The sequence below is a fragment of the Tinamus guttatus genome, unplaced genomic scaffold, assembly GCF_059628265.1.
Source record: "Tinamus guttatus ecotype Peru unplaced genomic scaffold, ASM5962826v1 Tinamus_guttatus_pri_ptg000116l, whole genome shotgun sequence".
NCBI lineage: Eukaryota > Metazoa > Chordata > Aves > Tinamiformes > Tinamidae > Tinamus > Tinamus guttatus.
The window spans coordinates 1,401,460-1,418,919 of record NW_028288650.1 but is presented as its reverse complement, the minus strand read 5'-3'; the positions used below and the strand labels follow the sequence as shown (position 1 = coordinate 1,418,919).

At 39.6% G+C, this 17,460-nt stretch overlaps 1 protein-coding gene across 1 annotated transcript in view; it reads right to left on the bottom strand.

Annotated features, from left to right (window-relative positions):
* Positions 1–12,470, bottom strand: part of VPS54 (VPS54 subunit of GARP complex) — a 28,674-nt gene extending 16,204 nt beyond the window's left edge. The window contains exons 1-9 of the mRNA XM_010215898.2: positions 12,313–12,470; positions 11,492–11,733; positions 10,014–10,092; positions 8,712–8,746; positions 7,453–7,584; positions 4,391–4,776; positions 1,428–1,554; positions 937–1,044; positions 197–252 (exon numbers count right to left, since the gene is read on the bottom strand). Coding sequence (XP_010214200.2) covers positions 197–252; positions 937–1,044; positions 1,428–1,554; positions 4,391–4,776; positions 7,453–7,584; positions 8,712–8,746; positions 10,014–10,092; positions 11,492–11,733; positions 12,313–12,448 — 1,301 coding nt within the window. The 5' untranslated portion in view covers positions 12,449–12,470. The remainder of the gene's footprint in view (positions 1–196; positions 253–936; positions 1,045–1,427; positions 1,555–4,390; positions 4,777–7,452; positions 7,585–8,711; positions 8,747–10,013; positions 10,093–11,491; positions 11,734–12,312) is intronic.
* Positions 12,471–17,460: the final 4,990 nt, after the last annotated feature.

The following is a 17,460-nucleotide window of genomic DNA, read 5'->3' as shown; positions in this document are numbered from 1 at the left end:
CCTTAATAAACATTAGAAATCTGAAAAAAAAGAGGGCAGGGAAGCAGGCAGGATCAGAGGCTTAGGGAGAAACAAAAGAACAATTCTTAATTACTGGGAAATTTAAGCACAGATTAGTACCCTAAGTTTATCTATGCTAAGAACACCCATTTCCTATCCCCACCCATCATAAAAAACGATCTAGCTGTATACTTACTTAACAACCACTTCTGTATCTATTTCTTCCATCTGCGACACCGTATTAACCACACACTGTCAAATTTAAATGGGGAAAAACAAAACAAAAAGGGTCTTAGCTTCTTGGACACTGCTTCATTTCATAACATACATAATAACCTTCACGGTAAGAAAAGCAAAGATGTATTTGCATCATATAACAACTTTTTTAAAAAACAAAACACCCCTTCCAACAGCTAATTGCAAAATACGGAGGCCCCACATGTTTTTGCTCTAAGTGGGTGCATAAAACCCAGACAGTGACTGATGCTTCCCAGGTCGGACTGTGCACGTTTTGTACCTGTGTTTTAAATAACACTGTTAGTGGGGGAGCTTTTTAAGACACTGGCCTTGTTCTTGAAGGGCACAGTGACTTCCAGACCTCTGCTCTTTTAACTCCCGGCTATACAGAGCTACTAAAATCCTGGTCAAAACATCCCGACAACGAATCCAAACGGGAAACACATTTGAGACTGTTTCCTTTGCTAAGGAAAACTACCTGAAGGCGCAGACAATAGGCAACAATGCAAACACATTCCCCAAATCACAGGGAAATACTCCTTGGATCCTGTCAATTTCCCCTATTTCACAGAAACTTAAACTGGAAATTGATTCAGCTCAATCTATTACTGAGTACATAAACAAACAAACAAAAGCAAAACAGACACTTGTAAAAGATCAAGACAATCTTATCAGATAAGTTAGAAACGTTTGAATTACCTGTTTAATTATGTTCTTTGCAGTAATAATCATTTCATCTCCATATATCTCATAAAAATTTAGCTTTCTTTGTTTTAAAAGTCCAAATACTAGTGATACAAGTCTCTCCTATCAAAAAAAGGAACAACAACAAAACACTAAGGATATCAAAGGTAAGGACAAGAAAGGTAATTTAAGAACTGCAGAGAAGCAAAAAAGTTGATATATCAAATACACAGTGGATAGGATTTAGATGAGTGCAATGCCTAAAAACATAATATAAACCTACATTTAAACACTAAAACATAATATATATTTTTAGTTAAAAATACATACATGTTTAAAAGAAAAGGGGAGGGAGGGAGGAAAAGAGGCAAGAATTTCATTAGAATAGAAGCAATATGAAATGATAATGTTGCTACCAGGAAACTAAATGAATTAGTTGATGCTAATTAAGTATGTTAGAGATGCAAACATATTCATCAGACAGTTCCTTTCAGTAACAGACATACCTCTTCTAGAATTTGGCAATCATCTTCTAGGGGTCTATTTAAATCATTGCGAGCGTAAGTTGAAAACTCTGCAATCATCATTTTATCTATTAGCTTCTCCAGTTCACAGAGCTGTGAGCCAAGATGCCTAAGAGAAACAGCCATGGAGATACGAGCTAAATAATCAACCTGTAAATGAGCCATTAGTTCACAGCTGAAGAAAATAACCACCTAGGACGTTATTTCCATGCACAATTTCCAAAATTTCAATGCTGATTTAAGGAGGGGCTCAAATTTTTCGCTCCTTAGAACAGCTGAGGCCACATGTTTTTCAGAAGTGCTGTCACCTTGAAGCAAAACATGTATGTGAATGTTAATAGCACTTAGAAAATGGTACTTAGGATGTAGGAACTTTCTTCTGTTTTTTAGTATTTTTTTGTTGTTGTTTTGGAGAGTTCCGAGTACTTCTCTGCCAAATCAACCAAAACGGAGACTTTCTTTTGCTTGTCCAGTTCCTCAACTCTTCAGTCTGCGAGTTCTTCCATTTCCAACATCTGAACATTTAATACGGACATGGACATTGAATTCACATGGCTGAGACACAGCAATAGCTTTAAACGCCAGAATACACTTCAAAGTAGAGTTCCCTGATTAGGTATTTTTAATACCCCTGAAAATTAAAAATATTTTTTCCACATATAGCAGATTTTACACTGTATTGGGCAGACTTGCACATGCAGCCGCAAGGGAGTTCCTCACATCAAAAATGCTGACCAGAGTTCAAACGCTGGCACCTAAAGAGATTCTTGGCTGAGTTAAACTGAAAGTGGAAATTTCAGAACTGCCAAACAGTTCTGGTTTCCTAACTTTTTGTGACAGCACTGAGTCGTCTGGCAGAAGGAAGGAACATATATACATATATATATGTGTGTGTGTGTGTGTGTGTGTGTGTGTGTGTCAGGAGGGAGTGTGGGGGGACAAAAGACACTTTGCCAACCAATTCCTGATGAACAAATTGGCAGACATAAGTGGACACATTTTAAGCAGTATCCAATTTAGGCCAAGCTGGCCTCTAGCAAAATATGTATATACATATTTGCAAGCCTAATACCTAAACCCCAAAGGCTCTTACTTAGCTAAGCACCAAGATGCTCTCTTAGCTAAATGACTTGGATGGGCTTTGCTTAACTGCACTTGAACAGCTCAACCTACCCACTCAAACCCACAGAAACACAGAAACATCCTCAAAAAGCTGCCAGCATTTGGTGCCACTGCTTTACTCAAGCCATTCTACCCTTAACAGTGAGCAGCTACAACACAGAAACATCCCAGAATAAATCGGGGTGTAATTCAGCCCCCAGCTGAACACCCCGGGTTTGAAGAGGCTCTGGTCGCACATCATGTCATTTTCATGTCTGACTATGTCAATTTTTAGACTATGTCAATAAATACAGGGTAAACAAATATTTATTTACAAATAATTATACTGCATCTGGATTCCTAGGCATCTGTGTTTTGCCTGTATAAACTGTAGCTTGCCAACAAAACCTGTGTAAAAATTTACTGAATTTTCATCACCCCAACAATGTTAAAACAATGTCAAAGCTGTCACTACAGATTTGTAATTCAGTTAATGTCCATTAAATACTTTTTCTAATTAAAAAGATGAATTTGCAAAGCTCATGAGTTGTAGGATTTTAACTCTATCCTATAAAAGCAACAAGCAATAATCAAAAAGTTACGACTGATGCACATAACCACACAGAATATTAAGACTATATTAAACGGCACCATTAAGGAATATATATTATATATATTACTTTTGCTGTAACTAGAATCCAGTTACATTTTCCTGAATATAACATAGCAAGAGAATATTTAATATATGGACCACCTGAGTAGTTTTCTTCCTGCCTTACAATAAATGATTCTGCAACACGCCTCAATTTAAAACTAAACATTTCTGTTTTCCACATGCTGCCATATGCAGCATGCTAAAGCATTTTTTAAAATCATTACAATAAATAACTTTTATTTAGAAATTAATCTCTTTAAAATAGGTCTCACTTGACAGCTGCAGCATTCTTGCTGAGAACAAAACAAAAACATTCATTGAATCCTTCTGAATACAGGAACAAGCAGAAGTATTTGTATTAAATTTTAACTTAAAAAACACCAACATTCTACTGAAAAGCTTTCTTAAACACTGCCCTGTCTCTACCACACATTTTCTCTGGGCAGACAACGCACCCAGGTCACTGGGACATGGGGAGGGATCAGGCTGGGCTTCCCAGATAAACTTTTGCCCTTACATCTCTGTTGGGATAATGGCAATTGATAGGTTTATATCACTTTTCTGAACCTTTAAACTCTAAGAAAACAGAGACAAAGCCCACTCACTTTTATCTATTTATTTCTAACTCTAGCAAGCTAATAAATTATTAGTTATTTGCAGAAAACTCTTCTTACATGCTACCTGACTGCTGACACGCAAATATGTTCTACGACGAGTGTAACTTCAGAGTAAGGAATTCCAAAGGGGGGACATCACATATACGGCCATGAGAACCTAACAGCCTCCTCTGCTGACGTGGCAGGTAAGAATCTTAGGTTATTAAACTGCCAGCTGAAACTCATTCTGATTGATGCTGTCACAAGCTTAAAAATTCACTTAATATCATTAATATAAACATAAACATGACTCACTTGAGAGCCGTGCGCTCCAGTCAAACGCCTGGGAAGAACAGAGGAAGGAAATTGCTACCTGAAGGTTGACTGTGCTTAAAGACAGACTAGCACCTTTCCTCCCAGCAGTTTATTAGCTCTCACCCTTTCTGTGAGCCAGCTAGAAGGGGATGTTAGGAGCAGCTCAGCAGAACAGCGAGAGCCGAGTAGGAACGTCAGGATGTGCAGCTCGACCCTCTCACCTGCTGGTGCATCCCAACAGCACCTGCATTTTGCCCATCCTTTAGATGGTCACCTACCGAAAACTGTGGACGCCCTGGAGCTCCTGCTGCAGCACCTCCTGGGTTGTTGCTATCAAGTCCAACGCTCCAACAAACTCAGAAGTGGAGAGCAGCAACTGTACCGTGGGCTGCGTTTGGTGCACGGTAGCCATTAACTTGAGTTTATTGTAGGCTTTTATACAGTTATTTCTGGTGAGCGATAGTCTTAAAACTCGAAGCGATCCTTCACACATCACTTTATCAATTTTGGAGATCTTCTCCCGAAGTAATTTTACAGCCTGGGAGGTTTTCCTGAGGTAGTCCTGCAACTCATGCTGAGAGGTCATTGCATGGAAAAATGCTTCTGAGCGCAGAGAAATTTGATGTGCAATATTAACTTCCACAATGTCCAGATAATGGCTCAGCTAGAAAGATGATGGGAAAAAAAATGCACAGCATGGTTAGGAGTTGGCAAGTTTATCCCAGTGCAAACACTCTTTGAGGGCGTAACGGAAATGTCTTTGGGTATTGTAAGGAAATTTTTCCAGTAGCTAAAAATCCTAGGATCTCTTTGTCATGTTGGCAAGCAAATAACTACCTACTGTGGTTTGTTCACTTCTTTTTCAGCAAGCTCAAAACCACTTTGGAAAGGCTGACTTGGTGGCTCTCTAGCTTGACAATTTAAAGGTAGAAAAGTAAATAACTAAAAGACAAAACAAAAACTATTGAGTTTTTGTATCACAGAGTTTGCATCCTGGAACCCTCACAGCCATTAGCCCAGCTATGGAGACTAGTTAGCAAAGAGAGACCCGTATACACACGCAAATACGCCGTGTACTTGAGGTCATTCGAAGGATGGTGACGATGGGAAAGGCTGGTTTTGGTGTGGCCCTGCTGAGTTAAAAGATTGCAGCATCTTTTCATAAAGGACATCTAAGCTGTCTGCTGCTGCTCTTTGCCAAGAGGAGTTTCCACGTAGTGTAGTTCATGCATGGTAGCCCTGTGGAATTTCCAGTGGCCGAGCACAGCTTTTCAACACAAGCTTGAGACTCCCCAGGTCCAAGTGTTACCAGCCTGCTGGGCTCACCTGATCATTTGAGCTGCAAGAGCTCTGTGTTGGGCCTCATGCTGAATATGCAGACCCAAAGGAGTGAAGCATTAGGATGCTCATTTGAATGCTAATACTCAGATGACCTGGTTTCTACCAAGTGACACGCGCTCAAACCTTATGCTGCATTTAAACATGTCCTACGGCTGGTTTAGATCTCTGGAACATAACATCAGCTGGAGAAGATTTCCTTCTTTCTTATTTTCCTGCTAAATATATTGAAAATTAGGGATTTATCGCCTCAGTGCAATATGCAAACTCATGTTTCCGGTAACAGGTTTAATGAAAAATGTCCTTCACTCACCAGCTGTAACACACCTAGCCCATGGGAAAAGCCCACCAGGACAGATGTGGCACAAGGATCAGAGAAAGGATTGCTATTAATTATGCTGAACATTTATTTGATTGCACCAACCAGATGCTCTAGGCCCCTTCACTGCGCTAAGTGCTGTAAATAAAACAGAACAAAATGACAGTACCTGCCTCAAAAGAGCTTACAGTCCCAATGTATGGCAAGAAACGGAGAGAGACAAAAAGGAGAAAGACATCAGGGGAAAGTTGTTCCACGCAGATTAACAGCAGTCCAAAAGCACTAATAGTCTAAGGATGTGTTTTGGCAGGGTTTTCCATATCCTGATGAGAAATGCTGCCCGCAGCTAAGGATAAGAGCCATAGAGCTTCTATTTGCACCTCTCATTTGCACCTATATGCATTTGAGGTGCAAATGAATCTTGAGTAATTCCAAGCCTTTAGCAAGGAAAAATAAATAAATAAATGAACGATGGGCACTTTATAGTAACAAAGCAGTGCAATATTTTGGATGCGAGGCATGTGGTTTTGGAGGCAGCTGAACTGCTTTATACTATTTAGGCATAATTCTCTAAAGAAGGGTGGCTCAAAGCTGCTCAAAGGCCTGTTTTCACTCCACTGCATCAGAGGGGTTCTGAGTCTCCTCAAAATTCAAGTAGGCTTCAGACACTGGTTTCAAACAGTGACCATTACAAGAAACTCCAAAGGCCAAGGTATTCCCAAAGTTATCTGTAGACCAACCCAAGGCAGGGTTGGTCTAAACCAACCAGATGGGTTGTCTGAGAAAGGGACAACCTAAGGCAGAAGCAAGCTACTCTCCAGCAGAGCCTGTTCTTCCCTTCTGATCTGAAGAAAGATGAGGAAGACAACTCCTGCAGTTTCTGTAACATCTTCCTGAATAGCTCACACCATATTTTTTTTAAATAGCTCCCAGAAGCTTTAGCATGTTACATGGGAAAGAAAATGAGTTGGAAAACAGGCCATAAAAATCACAGTTTTCCCAAGTGTTTGAAAATTTACACCATTAAAATTATTTGCTGCATGGTTTTCTCCACTTCGAGTGCATAACTCTTAAAAAGCACAAGAAGAAAACGACCCCAGATGAACAGGTTATCTTCCAGACTCCTGCTTCCAGCAGGGATGAAATCACTCTGCCTTCATGTTCTCCAACGCTCTCCAGAAGGAGGTTGGTGCAGATGGCATGACAACAACAAGAAAAAACTACTGTCAAATAAAACCTTAGGAGTTATTATTTGTTTTGGCACAGAGAGCACAGTGCCTGGAATCTGCAGTTCTCCTGAGATGTGAGAAAGCAGTGGTTTTAAAGGATAGTGCACAGCCTCTAGCTTTCCTACCTGCTTTCCCTTCCTAACAGTATCACAATCTAACAGCTCTCAGCATACACCTGCTTTACTAAGTTTTAGCAAAGAGAGCCAGCCATTATGCCATGTGCAGATTTTTATTTTCCAGACCAAGCAGATACGTTTATCTGGCGGAGAAATACATTTTTTGGTAAGATATTTCTGCCATTATTGACTAAGAATCCACAGCCTGATGTAAAACAAGAAATACCCAGGACCATCACAGTGATGTCTCAATGGCTGAAACGAGCTGCAGTTGACTTGTCTAACGGTTTCTTTGCATTGGGTAACAGCTGAAACGGGTAATTGCACTGAATTCGCACCTTTTCTTGAAGTAGCTTGGAGGAAGCTGCATCACGATTTCCTTTTCCTCCGGCAGTATTAAAATGAGACCATGGCAAAACGGCATTAAACGTTATGGAGTCTTCCAAGGCAAAATCTGGTTTCATAAAAATCTGAAACAACAAACAAGAAGAAATGCATCTCTCCTGTTTTCTTTCCCAATCCAACAGACATCCTGCCTCACAAGGCTTCCAGGAATTTATTTGTTGACTTTTACAATTCCATTTCCCAGGAAAATGAATTCATTCCATGCCTTGCAGCTGACTTCTTTCATACAGTACAAGTCTGCGTGATGTGACAAAGATTTAGCTTCCTGAAAGAACAAGTCATGAGCCCCATATGAGCCAGATTATAAAGAGTCTGAGCACTAAAACACAGGCAGCATTAGTCTGCAGGTGGGTCCTCTAAATGGCCAGAACACATACACTTTAACAGCAGGGACACTGAATCACTGCAACATTCATTTCTGATCATATCATTTTTATGTGACAACACTGGTACAAGCCTGAAACTTGCAGGTGGACAATACTACCCTTTTCTCTACACACACCAAGTGAGGCAATGTTAAAAGCTTTCATGCAAACTTCGGTATCATACCACACTCAAATATTCTTGTTTACTGGACTTTAAATGTTACAGTGACAGGTATTAAAATAAGTCCACATGCCCTGCACACATATGCTGACCCATATTAACACTTGGGCTCCTAGATGCCTAAGGAGATGATCAGACTGAACTGGAACCTTTGTGTCTTTTGTCAGTCAGCTGCAAACAACACATCACACACCTTAAAGTAATCTACCTACGCTGACAATAGCGTGCTTATTATAAGCTGGTCTTAGGACTCAAAGAGGCAAAGCTAATGCTGAGTTGTACATCATTCCATATTCAAAACTTGCACCAGACTCTCTCCACGTTCCCTGGAGGGCATGGTTCATTTGGCACCTTTGATTTGTGGCTATTAAAGATGAAAAGAGCAGGTGTTTGTCTATGTATTTGTATAAGATATGTAAAATACGTATGTGTAAAAGAAAAACAAGAACACAGTATGAAAACAAAAATGAGGTAGATTGTTCTTAATCTTTGTAAATACTATGAGCATTACCTATCTTCTGAGTTCATTATTTAAACTGATCCTCAAGAAAACTTCCACATACAAAAAAATAAGTTCATATACTCCAAACTTTATAATTATATGTGAGAAATACTTGTAACAGCTTAGCATGCCCAGCAATCATACCTTAGGTACTTGTTCCAGATCCGTCCTGGATTTATCTAAAATTAAACAGAACACAAATTGTTATTCATGGGTAAACAATGGAAAACAGTTACCTTGAATACTGCCAGACCCCAAGAGGAGGTTACCAAAAAGACCATGCCAGGCTTTTCACAGTGGTGCATAAGCAAGTGAAAACTGAAACAAGAAGGATTCTGACTTGATACAAGGGAAAAAAAATAAATCACTGCCCAGACTCTAAGCGTTGGGGCAGGGTGCCCAGAGAGGCTGTACAGCCTCTATGCCTAGAGGTTTTCAAGACTGGACTGTACAAAGTCCCAAACAACCTCATTTGACCTCAGAGCTGAACCTGCTTTGAAGCAGGAGGAGGTTGGACCAGAATCCTCCTGAAGTCCCTTTTGTTCTGAAGATCCCAGTTGTTCTGACTCTTTGAAATGTACTGCTGCCGTTTGAAATGTTCTGTTTAGGTCTTATGTCCAGAGCATTCAAAATGGATAACTTGCTGCTTTGAGAATGAAAATATTAGCCACACGAGACAGCCTACTTAACACTTCACGTTCCTCAGTGCTCTCGAGACGTTGCCCAGGGCCAGGAAAAGTCCCCCTCACATCTCCTTGATTTTTGCACTCCAGATTGAAGCCGCCTCCGCTATCACTTCTGCACAGCACTTAGAGGGTGGATGCACAAAGGCTGACAGCAGCACGAACGAGGCTGCTAAGGCAGACTCAAACATGCTGAACAAGCAGCACAGAGGTAGCCACTTCCTCACTAAGCTGAACTGACAGTTGCAGGGGGAGGAAAAGAGATAAACTAGAAGAGGTGCAGCCTTGTAGCCCAGCATAGCCTGCAGAAAAGGCATGGGCAGAGTATTGGAGAAGAAAGTCGACCAAAAGAAAAACTCAGTCAAAAGGAGTAAACTGCCAGGAGCTTCCTGCTGCATTACCAATAGACTTGGATACAGACAGGCCCAAAGAAACAGCAACTGACAGATGGACTCATTCATGTTAACATTTATGAGGAAATGAAATAAAGAAATCAAGTATAAGCTCACTACAGGTTCTGTTTTCCCCCCTTTTTTTCCTTTTCATTCTGTTTTCTCACCTTCCTCTGTTCAGTTTCACATTAGCTGAGCTACTTCCATATATTCATGGCATACAGCATTGTGAGAGCTGAAGACGCCCAAAAAAGCTCTTCAGCCATTCTTTGCTAACAGTAACCCTTGGGGTAGTGACACGACCAGTATGTTTTAGTGTCAAAGAGGAAGAAATGACCTTTTTAGCAAGCAAAATAAGACTCTGACTGTACCATGGGTGTGTAATAGAGTCCTGTCAAAGGTATCTTTAGGCGGACAAATATTCTTGCATTTCTCATGAATCTTCTCTCTCTGTAAAAGAGAAATATATTAAAGAATTATTCCCAGACTGAAAATAAATACATAAAAATTCTTTCTTAGAAATGGAACATTTGGAACACTTTCAGTGAAACATACTGCGTTACGCCAAATAATTCTGACAACTTCACAATAATACTTTTTCCTCTTAAAAGCTCAGATCATGTTTGTCCAAACGAAAGGTAACATAGCTTGAAATTTTTGGTCAATATGTTGTTTTTTCCATTAGCTTTACATCTCAAGAAAAAAAGGAACATAAAAGTTACAGCAAACACATAACTGCCTCTCCACAAAATGAGATAGCACATACTGGATGCAATTACAATCACTTACTTGCTGTCTTATCTAGAAATCATAATAAAACATTGTGGGTTTTTTTTTCTTGCTGAATTAAATTGAATCAAATTCAAATTACCTTCACAACATACTAATGAGCACCTTGCTGAAACCAAGTACCTTCCCTCATCATGCTGAGCTTTAAATATTATCTACAGGTGTAACCAACACCCCAGACCTTAAGAGTCAGGAAGAGTATTTCAACAAAAACCTACTCATTGTAGCTAGATCTCTATTAAAATTACATCACAGGTCAGTTCCCTCTTTCCAAACCCTTGGGCCATTTCAAAATCACTAGGTTACATTGCTAATTTTAACGAACAAGCTCTTAACCGTTTTAAATGTTGGGTATGCAAGCTAATGGCATTACAGACAATTCCCTTCCACAAATTTTAACTATGAGTTACACCAGTAACATTTCTTGCAGTCAATTCTGTAACAGCTAAAGAGAAAGAAAGTTACAAACCAAGGAGGCAGAAAACAGTGGGAGACTTATTCCCTATTCTTTCAGCCAAAAAAAGGTATGTTACTACATACTTACTGACATGGACATTTTATCAGTTTATAGAAGTCTCCCACTGCTCCTGGTATCCTTAGGTATAGCTTTAACTTTCCTGTTACAAAAAATATCAAATAACAGACCTGCTTACTGTTTAACAATTTAATCTTTAAATGTTGCAAATATGAGACATTCTTAAAAGAATAGTAATAGTAATAATAATAGTAACTGAAAAAGTAATAAAGTATACTCCTGTTTTATAGCTGATTTAGAGGACTGAAAATGCTGTATATCTCACTGAATATCTCAACCACTGAGCAAGTCTTACAGGAAAAAAAGGATTCATAGAACAAATGAACATGAACTGTAAGTCCTGATGCAGAGGACAGTATTCAGTCTATCTAGTCTGAAATGCCTAGTGCAGGCAATGAATGCTGGGGCACACAGTGATCACCAGCTAACCATATGACCAACTATTAATCAGGACAATCACTAATTAGGAGGAGAATCTCAAGTTTGTTTCTGGTCCCTGGTACTACGTGTGCCTAGTCTTCTTACCGGGGTGATTTCCTGTTGGTATGATGCAAAATGTTCCTTGGTGATCTGTGGGAGGTAGAATGAAGGCGTGACTTCAGTGTCCACAAAGTCCACTCCCCATGTTTTTGTAAAGAAATCAGATTCCCTTTTTGCTAACCTAGGATCATTCAGAGCTGCTGGGAGATTGACTTTGGAATGATAAATAGTCCATCTATGCTGATCCACAACTAGAGATGGGCTATCGCATAAGTTACTGGCATCGCCTGCAGTACAAAAGACAAGGCAGTTTGTTAAGATGACAAACGAAAAATCGTGGTTTTGCTACAATGCAGTTCTTCAGCAAATCGTGCTTCCACAATTATGCAACGGACCCAAATTATCTAACAAAATATACATGACATTCTCCTGCAGCACTTGACTTTGCATCTCTTTTTTCAGATTAACTAACACAAGCTTTAAACACAAAGGTAAAGCTGCACTATTTACAGATACCTTTATATGAATGCCACTAGCTTCCACTAAAGAGAAAGAAAAAGACACTTACCTTCATAGTCTGAAATTTGTGAGAATTATATTTTGCATTTCTCAATATTCCAACCCACCTCTCCCTGTACACACTAAACTTTAGCATCCACAGTAGCTATATGTGTGACCAAAAATTAGTCTTATGATAGTGGCAGATCCTTGTGTCTCAATCTCTTGCTCCCTAATGCACTTAGGAATAAGACTACACCTTAACACATTACACCCAGCACACAAGGGAACTCAACTGACCGATCAAAAATGCAATAAAAAGCATCAAGTTCAACTGTATTTTCACCCTTCGTGCAAGCCAGCGTTACCTGTAGGTTCCTTGGGACACACGTCAGGCAGTGACTGCACAGGTCGAAAGCGCTTTGATGCGTCCGTCTCTTTTTTAAAGAAAGCATCACTACTTTTTGACTGAGGCACTGGTGAAGAACTGTGGCTTGATGCCATTGCATAAAATCACCACTTGGTAGAAGCTAAATAAGAAACAATAAATATTGAGGCTTTAATGAAGTTCTGGTTACAGACTACATCAAAACAACAACACTCTGCCAGCTACATGAAGTGCTGCACTGTTTTTCGGTTTGGGGATTGGAGTTGGTCATACATATATATACACTCACATTATATTTTATATGTATTTTTATATATATGTATATAATATATACATTCACTTTAAAAAATACATATAAAACATATATACATAACCTCTCCTGAAAAAAAAGCCTGAGATGAAACTTGTCTCTCTACTACTTCTGTTACACATTCATACTCTTCTTCCCCCAATATTTCCAAGCTATCATCTTTACTAACATTCTGGAGTGGTTTTGTGAAAACCTAGTTTATAACAATGACAACATGGTCATTTTAGCATTATTTAAGGAATGCGCCCATTAGTAATATACGATTATTAAGTCTCCTAAAGGCACACAGTAAATTTATCTGCACTTTTAGCTTTTATATTTGCAGCTTTTCTCCTGAAAAGGCTTCTGAAATGGGACAATCAAAACCAGAAATACCCGAGAAATGTATGGAAATCTGGAAAAAGCACTGCAGTCCTCTACTCTTGCAAAGAAATTCTTCATTCAGACCCTTTCCTTTTCCCATAGGAAAGTATATCCTCAAGGCATTCTCTAAGATGTCAACTGTCTCAACTGCACAAATCTTGAAGTAAACGCTAAGAGTATGATGCAAGTGCAAAATTTAAGATATTTAAAGGACACAATGCTAAAGAGAAGATTAATGCTTCAAAACCTTCCAGTTAATTTCAAAACCGAACAGTTCTTTTTATTGTTTATCATCACAAAATATTTGCATTGCCTTTGTACACTGACAAAAATTTTAAAATAGCCTGAAAAAAGAACAATAAAAACATCAATGCAAGCAGTAACCTTCATATTATATCTTGCTGAAATCCACTCAATAAAGATTAACAGGCAGAGACCTTCTTAAGCGGCAAGCAATATGATGCTGTACTAAATTATTCATAGTTGACAGCTATTCTAGTAGTCATAAGTGAGGGCTTGATGGATAATTAACCCCCATAAACACCCTTATTTGTACAGGAATAAATCTATATTGCCAAAAACAGACCTTCCTCAAACTGCAGTCCTAAATTAGCCAAATAAGCGGAGTTCAGAGGCAGAAGAAGGAAATTGGACAGAACTACCCTGAATTAAATCCAAATTATACCAGAGAATGTGATAAGTCTCCATAAAGCCAAAAGCCCTGCACCCAAGCCCTTCATGTGGACAACTAATTTGCTGACTTAAACATGCTAGAAAAACAAAATTCAAAGTTAATATAGAACAAAAAAGCTAAATTAAGAAGAGAGGAGATCACCACCACAGAATATTTAAACCCATGCCATTTTAACTCCATTTACCTGCATTTCACTGGCATTTAGCTGCCTAAGCTGTGCAGAATGAATTAGAAAATGGTGAATCCCCTGGGCTCCTTACTTAGGAGAGCAAATGTACAGCAATAAGAATATGCAGCTGCCTAAGTTAATGATATCAATATTTAAATGGTGTAAAATTAGAAACTGGGTTAGACTGACTCTGTTCTCTCCAATAACGACCATAATTTATTCACATTTTGTCTAGCAACATATACTAAAATAATAAGAAAAAAAATAGGGAATTTAGACACAGAAGTAATGACAGAAAGGCTGACAATTATGTCAGTATTTGTAACATCCCTTCAACATGTTAAATTAATTTCACACACACCATATTAATTTGCTGGGGGGAGGCAAAAAAAAGTCTCTTCAGTGGCATTAAATTACACTATTACTGTAATGCCTTATCACTAAGGTTAAATATTAAAAAATAAAGTTTAAAAATTCAACCATCTCACTACCAACAAAAAGAGTTGGGGCAATTTAAGAGTGTCCTTACAGTCTGAAAACATGAGGATTAATATTTGAGATTATAAAGGTCTTACAGCTTCCTCTACTTAAAAAAAATTCCTCGTTCAGTACCACACTTGGTAACTGTGACCTGACGTGTTCACACGTGGCAGAGCACTGAACAACACATCTGTGATGACAGACGTGGGAGCTGCCCGCCTGGACTGCCATGTAGGCAGACTGCACGAGATCGGTGCAGTCAGTAATATCTTAATTACAGCCATTTATAGAAGGTCTTTCTGTGGTGACTACGGCGTGAGGCTGGAGTTCCACCAACAAGATTCAGCAGCCAAAGAAGAGCACAACAAGCAAAGGGTTTTACTCAGAGCTGTGCTTGTAATAGCTGCACTTATAATTGCTCTGCTTGTTTGTTTTTTTTCTTTTTAAGTACCAACATTTGCAATTCCTCAGAAACTGCCATAATCTGAGAGCTATTCTCACTGGTTTTTAGACAGAAGAGTCTTTGTTACTCTTACCCAGTATTACCTCAACATATGCATTGTATCAGAGAAAGCACAAGCTAAGTTTCACATATTTGTGCACATTAGTTTGAATTATGTTAATATACTTGCTCCAAGCATTTGGGCATTTTTCCATTAGTGTTACTGAGCAAATTTTCTGTTTTCTACTTAAGATTACAGCTTTAACTGGGGTACTTACTTTAATTGGCTCTGTGTGTGTATGTGTGTGTGTGCGCACGCGTGCACACTCGTTTGTAAAGCTAGAATCTGTTTTGTTAATAAAAGACAGAATTAAGCCAACACAACGCCTGCAAGATGCCTAAGGTAAGTAGTAACTTATGCACTGAAGGAACCCAGTTCTCCCCTTTCTAGGGGCTCTGCCTCACAAATGAAAGTAAAACCTATAATCTCCTAGCAATACCTTCAATTTATAATTTAAGTTTTTCATCAGTTAGTTGGTACTAGGACGCGCAACCAGGAACATGGAGCTTATTATCTCGAGCACTTGACAAAAGCCAAAGAATTTGCTTTCCAAACTTGATTTTGGCTTGAGAAAGAGGGTCATATCTGAGAAGAGACAACTCTATACCCAGTGGGAAGCCCCCAGGACTTCCCAAGAACTACACACCGCATCCCAAACGTGAGGCTTGCAAGAGGTTTCAGGGAAGACAAGGGGCATTTTAACCTCCCTGCTGCTGTTTAGGGCTTTGCCTGGCAACTAGAGAGGTAAAAGTGCCTTGGGAAGTACTGCTTTGGTCGGCCACCCCCTTCGGAAGACAGAAGCTCCACAAGCCACCTGCAACTCAGGCTGAAGTCCAACATTTCACCATTTCTAGAAGACATGGCAAAAACTGGAGGTATTAAGGCAGTGTACATATAATTGGAAGAGACGAATATGCAAAGAATTGTTTTCAGGACCTCAATAACAAACCAGGCATCTATTATGGGGCTACTGTTGGGTTACTTTTATTCATTCTCTGTCCTCAAAGGTCTACGTTTGCCACTCCATTATTCTACAGCACTCTCACTTCAGCACATCTTCACAACCCTGCAATAAGGAAACCGTGGTACAAGCAAAGCACACACGACCACTTTTGTAAGAGGATGTGAAACAGGTGGGAATCACTCAGGCTTCCCATTTCTTTCACAGGGCTAATTCCTTGAGCTGCATTTTCCATGCTTGCCCCTGAGCAAGGCAGACACCTCAGCGGGAAGCAAGAGGGTTAGCTCTTTTAGCAAAAACATTTAAGCAGTTTTTCCATGAGGAGGTTACAGCTGCAGATGCCTTTCTGCCAAGTCAGCTCTTTCTGAACACCGATTTGCACCGTGGGGTTTTGAGTAGGAACAGCAGATACAGGGGGACAAGGCAGGGGTTGGAGAAGAGCTGGGACTTGTCCCCATGACATGCCGGGCACGTTCCAACATACATCACTTGCTTACACACCTTGGAGAGGAGTCTGTGTCACCCCAGCCTTTCTGCAAGCCTAATAATTTATATGTATACACCTCACACACACCTACATAAGCACATAGATACATGCATTTATTTCTGTTCATTCCACAGATCTCTTAATCGCAATCCGCAGTCGATATTCCGACACCTCCTCGGCAAAATCGGCATTGGTGACGACCAACCAGCAGGCAGCCTGCCAAGGAATCCACCTAGGAACTATCCAAGGTTCACATCAGCCCTGCTCTTGTCACACGAGCTGTTAAAACTGCTCATATTCCATAATTTCTTGGATGACGTTGAGTTTGGCCAGGCTGGGCTTCTTTTCCAGCCAACACATACAGGGATTATGGAAAAGTAGGAGATCATAAGCACTTGAATAGTTCAATAAATGCCATATTCCTGCTGTATACTGTGTTGTTCATAATTCAGTCTTAAATCGCTCTCGTCAAATGGGGAAACGGGCAAGAAGAAAGCGATCTGGCTACGAAGAGCAGGACAGCTGCGTCCCTACTGCAAAACACTGCGGGTAGACGACAAGGTCAGGGAAAAACAGCACCTGATTTTCACAATACAACACTTGGTACCAGTTCCTTTTCTCCTCCCCAGTCGAAGTCATGTTAAGCGTTGAATCAACATAAAAATAGTAACACAAGCTTTAGGTGAGCGTCACTTCTTTAAATATAAAGACAGAATCCTCTGAGGTAAAACCACCTCAATAGCCCCCTTTGCTCTTCAGTCTATAGTTATTTGAATGCACATATGCACAGATTGTTCAGGATGATACGCAACCGTAAATATTTTGTTAAAAATTAGAGAGAGATTAATCTCCCTATAGACAAACTATGTTAAAAGTAATATTTCACAGTTCTGCAGGTAGCAAATAAAACAAATGGAACATCGGGGATACAAGCGATGTCCCAAATCCATTTCCTCTCATCTGGAAACCTTACTTCCTAATGATAAAAGCTGATTTGAAATTAGAAGGCAATTTCAGTGCTGGAGAAACAGACTTTCCGACAGCTATTTAGGTCATGCATCAAGTTCTTCAATGCCAGGGGTGGTAGGAGCATTCAGAAACAATTAATAGAGCAATAAAAATACATGTCGGAAAAGAAAAGACCTCACGGTTAGTTGCCCA